At 37.8% G+C, this 16,295-nt stretch overlaps 1 protein-coding gene across 1 annotated transcript in view; it reads left to right on the top strand.

The window, feature by feature from the left end:
- PLD5 (phospholipase D family member 5) overlaps positions 1-16,295 on the top strand; it is a 489,683-nt gene that overhangs the window by 210,527 nt on the left and 262,861 nt on the right. The window contains exon 2 of the mRNA XM_004283493.4: positions 4,492-4,628. Coding sequence (XP_004283541.3) covers positions 4,492-4,628 — 137 coding nt within the window. The remainder of the gene's footprint in view (positions 1-4,491; positions 4,629-16,295) is intronic.

Raw genomic sequence — 16,295 nt, 5'->3', positions numbered from 1 at the left:
AAAATGAAGTCAAGAAAAGAAAAAAAAAGAAAAATTTGGATCTAGAAAACAGATCTAGAGACTTGAGGTTTTGAGACCTAAATTAAATCCCTGGACTGTCTCCAACCAACTGGTTGGGTCACCTTGGACAGCTCGGTAACTAAACATCTTTGACTTAGTTTGCACATCTTTCACATGGAAAATAATTGTACCGGAACTTCCAGCTTTGTGGGCATTAAAATCTACATACATAAAAGTGGTTATTTTTAAAACTTTGCCATGATCTTGTTCAAAAAAAACTAGTCATGGTAAATGAATGAAAAATAATATGAATGATTTTAATTTATGGTTAATTTTTGCTTATTTACATTTTGCCTAGGTAAAAATTCATTTTAAGAGCTTGTCAAATGGTATATAAGCCCCAAGTTGGAAACATAATACTTCTAATTTTAAAATTTAATATTCTTTTCTCATTTAGAGGTTATACACCTCTTTTCTGCATTGAGATAAAATGTATTTGATAAGGATATGGTATTCAAATATTTTCAAAGTTAGCATAATTAGATTTATTTCTTAACCAAACAAATAAGTCTTTTCAAAATAGCTTCAGTGTAAAGTACAGTGAAAAGAACTGATTGTCACTAATAATAGCATTTCAAATATTGTTTTCTTTTAATAGGTTGAGTCATCAGTGAAGTTTAGGTTGTAATCATGTTTATGGGTTCTCTTTAAAACTTTGCTTCCCTTGATTCAATTCAATACAAACAAAAAAGTGTGTTTCAAATCAATTCCTGAATGATCTGAAATGATCTGTTAAGGATTTTAAAATGAATAAATCTCTTAGTAACCTGGAGTTTGGTCTCATTTACAAGACTCCTATGCTGTCATTTGAACAGAATCTTTCACTTTTGATGAGTTGGAAAATAAATGAGACTAAAGAAATTAGTGGTATGATCTCTTATTGTTATAGTACATTGTTTCAAGGAGACGTTTGAAAATGAATATCAGAGTCTGAATTTCTCTTATTTGACAAACTAAAATGAAAATAATAAATGAAAATAAAATGAAAATAGTTCAATTGTTCATTTTAATAAAAGTTGATAATATAGAATTGAATCAATAGAAGTGAATAGAAATTTGTGAGGGTTATTACATCAAAGTACTTCAATAGCACACATATTAACTACAATTCTTATTTACTGTTTTATCATAAAAATCAGAATAGAGGGAAAGGAATCAATGTTGTTATAGAGGAAGCATTTAGTATTAACTTCAGTAGGATTCATTCATTGAGTACCCACTATGTATCTGACATGGGATATTCATGCTGCTCTCTCTAGGATTCTTTCTGAGAAAATATTTAATTATATTGTCCTAGGTTAGAGGCTTTTCTGGACTGGATTAATGTGAATATCATCACATTATTTCAAATCTCTCTAAAAGCTTTTTGTTTGTTTCTATTTATAATTTATATAGAGAAATGGATAAAATGGGGAAAATGTTTAATCTTTTTTTTTCCTGTTGTAAAATGAGTGGCTTTGAAGGAAAGTTTTGTGAGTAAGGGAGACAGTGATTTTTCATGCAATGAAATACTATACAACAATTTAAAACTATGCTTTAAAAGAATATTTAATATATTAAAACATGATTATGTGCAAAAAGTAGAATGTAAAGCTATATATAGCATGCTATAAATATTATCAGATTGTTATATAGGTAGATGTAGTATAGGAAAGAACCAGAAGAAAATGTTAATGACAATTATGTCTGAGTGGGAATCTGGGTGACTTATTTTCTTTTTCATACTATATACTTTCTCAAAACAGTTAATAGCAGACATTTTCTGATCGTACAAGTAATAAGTATCATTAAATAAATAAAAAGTAAAGGGCAGAAGACAGTTTATTCCAAAATTTAAAAATTTTTTGTTTAAATAATTGTTTAAGCCCCTACAAAGAAAATAAATCACAAGATTTACATTTAGATTAATAGAGTGTATTTATCATGATCCCTTTAATGTTTGAAAATAAACTACTACAGGCAGGTGAATTTGAAGGATGAACATGTATTAAGTAGCGTTTAGTAGAGATGACACTTTGATACGTCCAAGTGTGGCACCTGGACCAGGAGCATCAACATATCCTGGGAACTTGTTATAAATGCACACTTTTGGACCCCACCCCAGACCAGGTGATTTAGATGCATGCTTAAGTTTGAGAAATGCTGCTTTAGAGTTTTGGATTCTGAGACTGATACAGAACAATTTCTGAATTTTATCCTAGAAAACGTCCATCTCACATTTCTTTTCTCTCTTTTTGTCTTATTTCTTCCTCTCGTTCTCTGTCTCTCAGCCTCTCTCTTACACATAATTGCATTTTTTGTTGTATGTTTTTTGTTTATTCATATTTTTACCTTGTTACCCCAAAATATTTGAGGCAGCTTACAGAGGTGCATATACAACAATATACTAACAACAGCAAACACTCATTTAGTGCTATTTTTCAGGTACTGTTCTAAGTACTTTACATAAAGTATCTCATTTAATTTCATTTTTAGTAACAGCCCCATAAAGGTAGTTGTTATTATTATTATGATGCCCATTTTACAGACGAGGAATCTAAAGCATAAAGACCAAATAACTTGCCCAAATGCATACAACCAGTAAGTGGCAGAGTCCAGGCAATCTTTTTCCAAAGTCTGAGCCTTCAGCTAGTTTACTGTGCTGCTTCTTAAAGATAAAATTAGATAAAATTAGTGAAGAATTGGGGATGAATGCCAAGTAAACCTATTCTGCAGAGTTTTACAGAGTTGGTAAGCATGGCCCATGAATTGCCTCTAGCTCCCACAAAGAGTGAAAAAGAATGAGCTATAAGATTTACAGTCACCAAAATGTGGAAATAAACCCATTTTCAGGAAGGTCACTGAGAGAAATACCTCTAGTTGCTCTCCATCCTGAGAAATATTCATTGTGATTTAAATTTCATTCATTCACTCTGTATTTGTTTATACAATAACTATCTCTTGAGCACCTTCTGTTTGTTAGGCTCTTTGCTAGTTGCGTGTGGATGGAAAGAATAAAACAATCCATGCCTTAGAGAAACCCAGAGCCTAGGGTTAAAGAACAATGGTGTATCTTCCTTGGACTTTCCCCCACTTCCTCTCTGAGTGTGCCAGTCGGAGAAGAGCATAATGACAGGCAGGAGTGGACTTGGAATAGGTTCTACTATGAGAGAAGACCTGAGGGAGGATGAGAAAACACTAAAAGGAAACAACCATTTGATCTGTAGTGCCTGATCACAGACATTATTTCCTGACTACGTCTTTCTCTGTAATCTGTAACCTGAGGCTGCCCCTGGACAAACTGGACTTTAGGAGGTTCCTTGATTCTTTGGAGACTATGTGGCTACAGGGATGAAGGGCAAGAGGGTGGTAGGAGGAGACAAAGCCAGCTGGTTTTAACAAAGCTCTGAAATGTGTGTGTGTGTGTGTGTGTGTGTGTGTGTGTGTGTGTGTGTGCGCGCGCGCGCGCGCACATGTGCATGCATGTCTGTGTATGTATGTATCCTATCACTAAGAAAGTGCTTCTGGCTGCCTGGTCAAAGGTCACCCTTACCCCTTCTGAAAATAGTTCCTAGAAGCTGCACAAAGACTTAAAAATTCTTCTTTCTCCTCTCCTCCCCATCCAGATTTACCTAATAAATTGAAAACAGGCAAAATTATTTGTCCCAGTGGTCATGGCTTTGCCTAGTTAACATGGCCTTATCTTACGCCACCTTTGACCGTGAACCCCTGGAGATAGGGATGTCTTGAATTCCAACACTTGGGCCTAAAGATAAGGATGTGATTTTCTTTGACCACCTGGAACTTGAGCTTGTGTTTCTAAGTGAAAACCATATCAAGAGTGTGAATGTTGGTTAAGATTTTATTCAGTGTTTTGAAATGAATGATGTTGCCTAATGACCCATGATGCTGGGATCTGATAGATTTAATTTTCTGATCAAAGTACAGAATTCATACTGACCACAAGGGCATCTTTCCTGAAGTCATCATGCCATAAATATCTTAGAGCAAGATGAGATGGGAAAAGCAAGAAGATACAGAGTTTGAATGCAGTTTGCATAGAGTTTGGAAAATGGTGGTAATAACAGGGGACAGAGAATAATTATTGAGCCACCCTGTGTTTCATGTTTAATTTGCAATAATGGGTCTTGTAGTGATCTGTTCTGGACTACTTTTGATTAGAAAGAAGAGCAAATTCGTTTGGAAATCTTGATGCAGCATCTAAATTATTTAATAGATTCTAACATATTTGGCAGGGATTTGAAAGCTATGTTGAGGAATAAGCATAAAGGTCTTAGGCATTTCACCCAGAGAGCAGCCCTTCTCTGGCAGTGACAAAACTAATTATTCCCCAAAGGGTTTTGCCTGGAACTTTGAAAAGCTGCCACATCTTGAGTTTCCTAAGCAAAAGGTGCTTTACTTACTTTTCTTTTTCTTCTTTCTCTCTTGCAGTCCCAGCAGAAGTGCATCGTCATCTTTGCACTGGTGTGCTGCTTTGCCATTCTCGTTGCATTGATATTTTCAGCCGTGGACATCATGGGAGAGGATGAGGATGGGCTCTCAGAAAAAAATTGTCAAAATAAATGTCGGTAAGAGGTAACAAACAAAAATTTAAAAATTCTCTTTTAGGGAGTGGGTGAGAAAGTTAAAGAGGGTCCTGGAGAGTGGAGAGAAAAATATCATAAACACACATGGTCACCCAACTTCCCACTGGGTTAAACTGAGACATGACTCACTGTCCACTGATGCTCTTACTTTTATTTAGACCAAGGGAATAAAAATGAGTAATGATTTAATTCACTTTACAGTTTGGGCATATTCTGTACAAAGGAGTGGTTGACAAAATGAAATTTTGTAACAATCTGCATCCTGGACACCACTGTGTATGAGGTTTTGATTTGTTCCATAATGAGCTTGGCAAAAATGAAGGCCCCAATGGACAAAGGACACCATGCTAGTTGTTATTTCAATTAGAAGTTAAACACACATCTCAGGAAAAATTCCCACTTAAAATTAGGGATTAAATAAATAAGCATGTCTATGAGAAGACACAGGTCTCCTCAATCTGTCCCAATTTAGCACAAAATTTATTTTTAATCCAGAAATTACAACAACTTTACCATTATATTTCTATATTTTTTCTCTTCAAGTACATTAAATAACATTTCCCTAGGGTCACTTCTGCCTGCACAGCAGTCACAGCATGGTTTTATCCACATAAATCTCCTCATCCAACTCTTCCCTGAGCCCTACTTTATTTTTTGAGGTTGGTAGGAGAATGTAGAAAAGTACCAAGAGGGGGCAGAGAAGTAAGAGGCTTATTTTTATGTACATGTTGCTGTAAAGCCGAAGTGAGGCCATAAAATTACAATGGTTATTATAACTTAGAGCTTATAATGAATTTTAAATGTTATTTTTCCCTTTGGAAAGCATTAGTCAAAGTGCCCCTCTTTTCTAGCTTCAAAGATCAACCACAACCTCCTAATGTATATGTGAGTTTTTATCCTGGATATTTTGCCTTGAGGGTTCAATGTCTGACAGAAAAAAAGAATCTGGAAAAGACAATTGAAATTTTGGGGGTTTTAACCCATGATACATTATAGTTTAATTACCAGGCAACAGTATTATACAGAACAAAGGATACAAGAGAGAAATCAGTATACATTTTAGATTTTTTCCTTCATGTTAGATAGGTGTTCCTAAATATGTTTGTTTCCCAGACTGAATTTGGGAGAAAAATTATATTGGGATTATAAGGAAAGCAGTAGAAAAACAGCAGGTCATCATCATCTTCCTCCTGATCACTCCATCTTCATCAATACCTTGTGCTAATCCTGTTACATGACAAATATAAACATTCTGTGGGCAAGGGTCCAGTGACTCATACTTCCTCAGTGGAATGCCTCTGCCCCTCTCTCTCACGTCACCTGTAATGAAGACTGCTGAGTACTTTAAATGGCAAACCCCAGAACCTAGAAAGTAATTTTGTAAAGGTCAAACTATGATGACTTCCTGAAGACAAAATACCCAGGGCCTTTTAGCAAACATTGCCAGATATTGGTAGTTTTCAACAAAAAAGTTGGAGGCCTTCGAATTATGCCTCTTTTCATTTGGGGGAAGCTATAATTTAATCTAATTTTGATTTTTTAACTCATACAACTGGAATATCAGTCTGCTTATTTCTTCTATCTCAGTCAATAACTAAATCCTGATGACCCAACATTCTTTCTCCCTCCATCTAGAACATATTGTCCCAATTACCAACTATGCTCCTGCTTCCTTTCCCCTGAGTAGTTGGAATCACTACCCTGATTACTTTGTTGCACCCCTACATGCAACTGTCTTTTCCAGAACTTGCAGCCCCTCCAGATCTTCCTCTCTTCTACAGTCTCTTCCCCTATGTCTTGCATTTCTGTTCTCCTACATTCTCAGCCTTGTAATAGGCACTTTTGTATATCTGCCCGGGTGGCATCTGGCTTCCTCCTAACATCCTGAGAAGCTTCTGCTTTTTCTCCTCTATCCAAAGCACAGGGTGGAGGCAGGGCAACTGCAATTCCTTACACCCCAATCCAGTCCCAGTCTCCAGTGGGACAGTCCATTGCCCCACCATCTTCCCTCAGTCATTCTCATTTTAATTTGATGAACTTTTCTTACATCAGCCACTGTCTCCTTATCACCATAGGCAACGTTACCTTCTACCAGGACTCTCTATCTCCTTCTTTTGTGCCTGGCTAATAGATCTTCCAGCGACCAGTCCCATCCCTTGCCACTGTCCTTAGTAACTGTAAAATTTACTTCCAGTACCCTAACCTTACTGTTTTTAACCACCTCAGGTCAATAAATTTAATGTCCACTTTGCCTTTGCACCTGCTAGCAAACTACTGCACCTCCCAGGTAGCCTAATGTAGTGAAAGACCATGGACTTTGAAATTTGAAAGATCTGGATTCAAATCTATATTCTACCACTTACTGACTCTGTAAACTTGGGCAAGATATTAACATAATTATGTCATTCATCACCTTTTTGCAGAACAACAAAGGGCTGAACAAGGAGTTACACCATAGTTCATGAGACAAACATAGTGATTTTCTGTGGTCAGAAGTGCAGTGGGTAAGTCAGAGGAGGTTTGGGGGAGTGGCCTGACAGAGTGGAAAGAGGAAACCTGGCCTTGGACGCCGCTCCACTCCTGATAAGTTATGAAAACTATTTTAGTTTTATTTCCCTTAAAAGTGGTGGATTAAAAAAAAATCTCTCTCACAGGGTTTTATGAGGCTTCAGTAAGTTGTATAAACCCATAACCAAGCTGCAGGAAGCTCATAACAAGCAATATATAAATGTCAGCCCTCTCCCTGTCCGTTCCTAAGAGTGCAGAATCCCCCTTCTCTATTCACAGCTAGCTTCCTATTCCTCCCACTTTGGCACTTATCCTGAATCTACTCTTTATCTTGATTTTAGTTAGTCTTTGGTTCTGTGGAGGTAAACAAAGAGGACAAACATATGAGAATGAGCGAAGTAAACATGAAAACAGATGTTATTTATTCAGAGCTTGCTATGGCGAGTCAGTTTGCCTCAGTCATTTGTGCTTTAGCAGAGACTCAGAGGCAGGCAGAGGAGGGGGCAAGCTTCATAGTGGTGTGGCCTAACTGGAGGCTGTTGGCCTGGGGGAGCTGGAGGTGGGCTAACTAGATGCAGGCATCCTGCATGATGGGTTAGGGGTACATACTTGGCTTTCTCTGGTTGGTCCTAAATTGGAAGTAGGGACAAAAGTTAGGGAGGCTAGCAGTTATTAAGTTATGGCCATTTTGGTTTCAGAAGTTATTGTTTAGCCTCCTGGATTATTACTAGAGATAGCAGTCCTACTTCCTACAAGTCTGCCTTATAGCAGTCTGGGCTGGTTATTAGAGACAAGAAGTTGGTTTCCTGGGCATGTTGCTGCAGGTTGTGACTCAGAGTTCTACTATATATATATATATATATATATATATATATATATATATATATATATATATATATATATATACACACACACACACACAAATATATATATGGACTGGCCATTACTGATTTGCATATTCAGTCTCCCACTTCCCTAAACCTCCTCCTATACTATCAGCCCCTTCTGTTTTAATTTTCTCTTTATCCATTTGCTAGACCATGACCAGTGTGTCTGTGATACTTCCTGAAGCATGATGTAGTCTTACTTGCCTCCTTGGATCTTGTGTCTCAACCATGCTGCCAGTTCTTAAACTGGTTGACTCCTAGTTCCACCCATCCTTGCCCACAGGGCAGCCTCAACCATTGCTCCAACCCCCCAGCAGCCTGCAGAGAGTGAGTTCCATGTTCTTCAGTCCTAGGTTCCTCCAGGCAGGAATGCCCCCAGTAAAATAAGTGACGTCATTTGGAGATGCACCCACTGAGTACGCTGGAGCTGACATAGACCAGAAGGCAAAACTGCCAATCTGCAGAAGCTCTAGCATGCCAGTCTCAACTTACTCCTTCTGTACAAAGTTGCAGTCCTCCTCTCATGACCTTTTCCCGTCATAACCTTTCTAGACTCTATCTACCCTCAAGGTGGCACTGAGGAGGTCACATGGTGCTCAGCTTCCAATTACCATTTACTTCACTCACAGAGTTTTCTCTTTATGTTCTCCTTGCTGAGCAAGTGCTGCTTGCTCGGTGCAACCTTTGCTGAGATCTAACTACCTTGTAATTAAGCTCCTTCTGTGTTTGTACCTCTCCTCACTCCTGAAAGTTGAAAGAGTACAAGACATTCTGCAGTCTGTTCGTGGCTTCACACTGTTTTGACGGCCTCTTTCCAAGGTCTCCTCATCCAGTGTACTCTTTTCTAAATATATTACTTTAATTCATTTTGTCTCTACTAACTAGCCTAGATACCTTTCTGTCCTCTGAAAGATTCCCACTCCAAATCATACTGCCCACTCAGTGTTTTCCCAACTTTTATATGTCTTTCTAAAAAAATGTATCTCCTTATAAATAATGTCCTATTTGTGATTTATTTTTTCCTGACTTCTTATTTTATTTCTCTTCCTCTTTTTATTACTTAGCTTCGATAATACTCTATTAGTAGAATAATGATACCCTTGATTATAGTTTTCCATACAAATCAATAAAATAACTGCTCTAAACTTATCTTCCAAAGTGCGTTTCAACCAACCTCGGTTGTTATGCCCAGAAGCAAGATTTTTTGACCTCAGTAAGTGACTTTGACCAATTTCTCTGTCTCTCTGTACTGAATTTATGTGTACTTTCCATCATTTCCCAGTGTGTTTTTAATTGCTGATTCAGTCTTTATAAATATAAACCTCCACGTCACTTGATTACCTGAAGGAGTAAAAGGCAAAATTTCTAGTTTTCACTAAGAAATTATATTTCATTGGCCTCTGGGGCAACACTGGAGAGTCAAGAATGGCTTCAACTGCCAGTTTAGATTGTATACATCCTGTGTTTTGGCTATTTTATGATTCACTAGTGCCCCTAATTATTATTTTACACCATTCCTGCAAGAGGTAACCATGCACTGTGAAGTTGCCCACGTGTCACATCCTCAGGGACCAGTAGAGATGCTGGAGCTTACCTCTCACTGCTGCTCCCACACAGAACACCTGCTTACCATGGGACGTTCACCCATTCAGATGACAGGCCTCCATTTTTCATTTTACAGCTACATCTGTCTCTCCTCTCCTGGAGAAATCCTACGTCAGTTGTTTTGGATTGTTACTGGCCCACTTATTAGAGAGATCATTAGACACTTACTAGAAAAGGACTTTTCTTTACCACACCTCCTGGATAAATTCACACAGAACGAGTTTGCACCCTGCTTCTCTTCCATCTCAGGCCCAATTCCCATAACATGGTAACTAACTTCTGTAAACCCTCATTAAACAAGCTGAGTAAACATAAAATTTTGGGTGGGCTGTCATTGACTTCTAAACATATTGATGGACGCTTGCCACCTATTCTATCCAGATAATTACAGCAGTCCTTGCTCCTGGACTTCCTCCCACTTGCCTGTCATCCTTCTAAATCAGTTCTGTGTCTGGGTGACTACTGCCCTGGTTGGGCCCACTCTTGCCCAGAAATCTGCCTATCCATTTTAGCCTGTGCCCATTTGGTCTGAAGCATGAAGGGGATGGACCAACTTGGTCTATGTATATAATCCCCACTATTCCTGAACCCAGTAATTTCCTTTCACCCTAATGTGAATGGACTTGGGTCTGTTTAAAATGTAACACGTGTAATATTTTAGGCTGGGTAATTAATGTATAAGTTACCACAGTGGTTCTCTAATAAGGGGTGGCCTAGACCACCAAGGTTTGGCTACAGAAAGTATAGTAAGGGCCGTAATAGGGCATCCCTTCACACACACACTTTATGTATATTTTCTAAATTTTACAATTTCTCTATTACAAAGCTGGCTTCTCTATTTTATGTTTTTCACATCTTCTGAATTTCTTCCTCTGATCCATTATTTACTTACTTAAAATAATACACTATATCCATAGCTATATCTATATTTCTATTAATAACTCAGTTGCAGCTCCAGTATAGGACATATATCATTTGTATCATCAATATACAACATTTCCAGAAGATAGTATTGTGAGACCTCTTTAGGCACTGACAATCACCTCCTAGTATTTTGTACTTTCTCATTTAGTGTCATGACCTTAGAGCTATCTTAACAGATACAACTTGTTCCAATAGACTTTAATCATTGTTTTCCCTTTTAATGCCCCAATTTTTATTCTTGGCTAGTAGGAGCTGTCTTTTGTACATGTGCAATGTCTTTTGGACATTATTCCAGATATCTCTGAGAGCAGCCTTGCATTCTGGCAGCAAGAAGCTGTTTAGTCCCATTTTGAATTTTCTGGCTCTGGGACATGGTACTGTCTACTCTCTAATGAGCCATGGTTCCTTTCATGGAGGATTCTATTAAATGTCAAAACCCAAGCTCTAAGGGTGTCATTAGATTGTCCCCCAAGGGTATTGGTGATAGATAACAATGACACTAGAGGAAAAGCTTTTTAAATTGCTTTTGTGACTGAGCAATATTCCTTCACCCTCTTTCCTTTCCTTCCTTTCATATTATAGGAATAAGAACATGGACTGTAGGAACCAAATTTCCTGGGTTTGAATTTGGCTGTATTACTTAGGAGAATTGCAATTTTGGGCAAGTTTCTCAGTTTTACTATACCACATTTTCTTCAGCTATATAATGAAGACAGTTATTATGTCCTACTTGAAAGGTTTCTGTAAGGACTAAATATGTTAATACAAGTACCTTTCATATCTGTCATATAATAAATGCACAATAAATGTTGACTGTTCTTTTTTAAATTTTAGGTTTTTTTGGAGTATAGTTGATTTACAACGTTGTGCTAGTTTCAGGTGTACAGCAAAGTGAATCTGTTATACATATATATATATCCACTCCTTTTTAGATTCTTTTCCCATATAGGCCATAACAGAGTATTTTTTTTTGACTGTTCTTTTTATTAAGGGACATAAGTTCATTGCAGGTGTTTGCAGTCCCCTTTTAAGTTCCATTTAACTTTGCTCCAAAATAAGGAAGTTTTTCATCCATTTTTTATCCTCTCCTTAAACTACAAGTTTTTTCCTTTATTTATATTCACTTTGATCTACCATGGTTTATATTGACAAGCCCAACTGTGTTTCTAAATCAGTGTTGCTCCCAAATTTAGAAGACTTGGTTTTTGGCTTCATATTTGACATCTGAGCACTTTTCTGACTGTCTAAAGAGAAAGAGAAAAGTTTTTCTACACCCCCACCCCCAAGGAAACATGAAAGAATTTAAAAGCCTAGAGCACCTGGTACTACAAATAGATTCCTAATGTACTAAACAAACAGTAATGATGAAATGTGGAGTAAAAGCAAAAACTGGCTCTAGAACTTTTATTTTACATTCTCTCCTAGTTTCTCTGTTTTAGCTCACAGTGAACCTATTTCCTTTATAACTTTCTTGATGTGTTTTTTTCCTTTTTTAATGCCAATATCCATTTATTACAGAATATTCTAGAATCTCTAGAAAGAGAGGAGATAGCACTTACGTTTAATCCACTATATTAAACAAAAAAGAGCCAATTTACCCATTTTTTTAATTGAAGTATAATTGATTTACAATATTATATTCATTTTGAGTATACAACATAACGATTAAATATTTTTATAGATTATACTCCATTTAAGGTTATTATAAAATATTGGCTATATTCCCTGTGTTGTACAATATATCCTTGTAGCTTATATACTTTATACATATTAGTTTGTACCTCTTAATGCCTTAACCCTATCTTGCCCCTCCCCACTTCCCTTTCCCCACCGGTAACCTCTAGTTTTCTATATCTGTGAGTCTGTTTCTGTTTTGTTATATTCATTAGTTTTAATTTTTAGATGCCACATCCACATGATAACATACAGTATTTGTCTATCTCCATCTGACTTATTTCACTAAGCATAATACCCTCCAGGTCTGTCCACGTTGTTGCAAATGGCAAAACCCCATTCTTTTTTATGACTGAGTTATATATATAATGGGATAATGGGATATATATATATATCTCACATCCTCTTTATCCATTCATCTGTTGATGGTTACTTAGGTTGCTTCTGTATCTTGGCTATTTTGAATAATGCTGCTGTGAACACTGGGGTACATGTATGTTTTTGAATTAGTGGTTTAGTTTTCTTTGGATATATACACAGGAGTGGAATTGCTGGGTTACATGGTAGTTCTGTTTTAGAGAAACCTCCATACTGTTTTCCATAGTGGCCGCATCAATTTACATCATTCCCACCAACAGTGTACAAGGGTTCCCTTTACTTCATATCCTCGCCAATGTTTTTTGGGGGGTTTTTTTTGGCTGCATTGGGTCTTTGTTGCTGCGTGCGGGCTTTTCTAGTTGTGGTGAGCAGGGGCTACTCTTCGCTGAGGTGTGCAGGCTTCTCATTGCGGGGGCTTCACTTGTTGCAGAGCACGGGCTCTAGGCGCACGGGCTTCAGTAGTTGTGGCTCTCAGGCTCTAGAGCACAGGCTCAGTAGTTGTGGTGCACAGGCTTAGTTGCTCCGTGGCATGTGGGATCTTCCCGGACCCAGGGCTCGAACCCGTGTCCCCTGCATTGGCAGGAGGATTCTTAACCACTGCGCCACCAGGGAAGCCCGCCAATGTTTGTTATTTGTGTTCTTTTTGATGATAACTGTTCTGACAGGTGTGAGGTGTCTCATGGTTTTGATTTGCATTTCTCTAGTGACTAGTGATGTTGAGCATCTTTTTATGTGCCTGTTGGCCATCTGCATGTCCTTTTGGAAAAATATCTGTTCAGGACTTCTGCCCATTTTTTAATTGGGTTATTTTTTTTTGATGTTGAGTTGTATTAGCTGTTTATATATTTCAGATATTAACCCCTTATTGTTCATATCACATTCAAATATTTTCTTCCATTCAGTAGGTAATCTTTTTGTTTTGTCAGTGGTTTCCTTTGCTGTGCAAAAGCTTTGAAGTGTAATAAGGTCTCATTTGTTTATTTTTGCTTTTGTTTCCTTTGCTTTAGGAGACAGATCCAAAAAAATATTGCATCTATTTATGTCAAAGTGTGTTCTGCTTTATGTTTTCTTCTAGGAGCTTTATGGTTTCTTCTAGGAGCTTTATGGTATCTGGTCTTACATTTAGGTCTCCAATCTATTTTGAGTTTATTTTTGTATATTGTATAAGAAAATGTTTTCATTTCACTCTTTTACATGTAGCTGTCCAGTTTTCCCAGCACCACCCACTGAAGAGAATGTCTTTTCCTCGTTGTTTATTCTTGCCTCCTTTGTCATAGATTAATTGACCACAATTGTGTGGGTTTACTTCTGGGCTCTCTATTCTGTTCCATTGATCTATGTGCCTGTTTTTGTTCCAGTGCCATACTGTTCTGATTACTGTAGCTTTGTAGTATAGTCTGAACTCTGGGGGCTTTACACCTCCAGTTTTGTACTTTTTTCTCAAAATTACTTTGGCTATTCAGGGAATTTTTTGATTCCATATAAATTTGAGGGTTATTTGTTCTAGTTCTATGAAAAATGCCATGGTTATTTTGATAGGGATTGCATTAAGTCTGTAGATTGCTCTGAGCATTTTACCCATTTCTTATTGGCTCTCCCTTGTCTTTCCCCAGTTCTAAACTCCTTTCACTCACTTACAGCCCTAACCTTACTTCTCCTGAATCTGTTTAGAGATTACTTTAATTGAGAAATGGCATCCACCTCTGTAAAACTCCTTCAGCTTTCTTGCCAACGCAGAATTCCCAAGTGTCTTCACTCATCCTTCCCTCCTCCCATTTTTATTCAGAGGAAGAGATTTCTCTTGCCTTTTCCAAAGCTAACCATCTCTGTCTATGCCAATAATCTTGTGGAAATAAATTAAGACCAACCAAATTCAGAGCTTACTATAGTAAGGGAGTCAGTCACCATCAGTTGCATTTGGTAGAGGCTCAAAGTCAAGCAGAGGAGGGGGAAAGCTTTACAGTGGAAAAAGGAAGGCTTCAGGTGTGCCCTTATTGGAAGCTGTTGGCCTGGGGATGCTGGAGGTGAGCTAACTTTGTTAGAAGTGAGGCATCCTATGTGATGGACTAAGGGAGCATATTTATCTCTCTCTGGTTGATTCTAAGTTGGAAGCATGGACAAAAATTAGGGAAGCTATCAGTTATTAATCAAGTCCTGGTTGTTTTGGTGGCAGAAGTTATTGTTTGGCTTTGTGGATGGTCACTAGAGATAGTAGTCTCACTTTCTATATGTCTGACCTGTACAGGCTGGATTCCTGGGCTAGTTATCATAGATAAGAGGTTGGTTTTTTGGTCAGCTTGCTGCACTTTGTGGGTCTGAATTCTGTTTTTATATATGATCTGGCTTTTGTCCATTCATATATTCAATTTCTCGTACCCTTTTCATTGCCCACTTACAGAGACAGGCAATATTCAAATCTTGTTCTTTCTCATTTCCTACTCTCAGCTTTGGCAGAGAGTCATTCCTATGATTTCACCTCTACCTCTCGTCAAGTGATTACAAAATCCCTAGCTCAGGCCATGATTCCTCTCTTGTCGTCTTCTCTCCTTGTGCACCAACTAGTCTAGCTCTTTCTACCCACACAGTGTTAATGTAGAGCACTTAGAACCTTGCTTGATATCAGCTAGGCACTCACTATATGCTGTTTTCTTTCTGTTTTGAGCCTTTACTCATTGTAAGGATATTTGCATTTTCCCAGGGACCTGGGCTGAGGTACCCCACCTGCATCTCACTCCTTTGCCCCCTTTCCACAAATTCAAGGCCATTTCATCTCTTTAATGGCAGATTTGGCCTTCTGCTGGTGCTATCAGCATTTCTATTTTTATGTTGTCCCATCAAAGATCAAAAACTCCCTGAGAACAAGGGTCACAATCTGTTTTTCTCTCTTTGTGTCTTATAGTGTTTCACACATCAGGACTGAGCAGCTACTCTTTTTTAATGGGCAATAATTTCCATGTAAAAACAATGTTGTTTTTAATACTGTTATAATACTATTTAGTATTATTTAACAATACACTGTTCATTGAGATAATATGTACCATCTTGATAAATTTATTATCCCCCCATGGTGTAATTCATTTTGCGAGAGTAACTGGGGATCATGAGAGAAGAAACTGAAGGTTATAGATTATATACTTAAAGATATGGAAGTGGGGTAGAAAAAGAAACCCGCTGAAGGATTCCTAAAATATAATAATCTAACACATATGTTTTCTAACTAGCGTTGAATAAATAATGTTTAATAATAATTGGGAATGGAAGATAAATGCTGAATTTTAAATGAAAGAAAAATCTTCAAAAATTTAAATATAGATATTTTTATGCTTCTGAACTCTTTCATTTGAAATGTCACTTATTAATGTAAGGTCGGATCTTAACAAACGGCACCACGAAACAGGAAAGCTTCAAGTGAGCTTTATTAGGGAGCATTCCCGGGCGAGGTTCACCGGTCCGAGAGAAAGGGGCCAGAAAAGTCGTACCTGGGCGAGGGTTGGGCAAGATTTTATAGGGGACGAAGGGAAAGGGGTGTGGTGAATCTGGGAGGGCACAGGGTATTCCTTATTTGGTGGTCTTTTCGGGTATCCTGGGGGACCGTTAGTCCCGCCCCTCGAAAGGCGGGAAGGCTGGGCCGGGTGCAAAGTCCCCAGGTCAGTTCCTGGAACTGGGTGGTCCG

Source organism: Orcinus orca, chromosome 1 (assembly GCF_937001465.1).
Source record: "Orcinus orca chromosome 1, mOrcOrc1.1, whole genome shotgun sequence".
Lineage (NCBI taxonomy): Eukaryota > Metazoa > Chordata > Mammalia > Artiodactyla > Delphinidae > Orcinus > Orcinus orca.
This window is presented reverse-complemented; position numbering and strand designations above follow the sequence as displayed.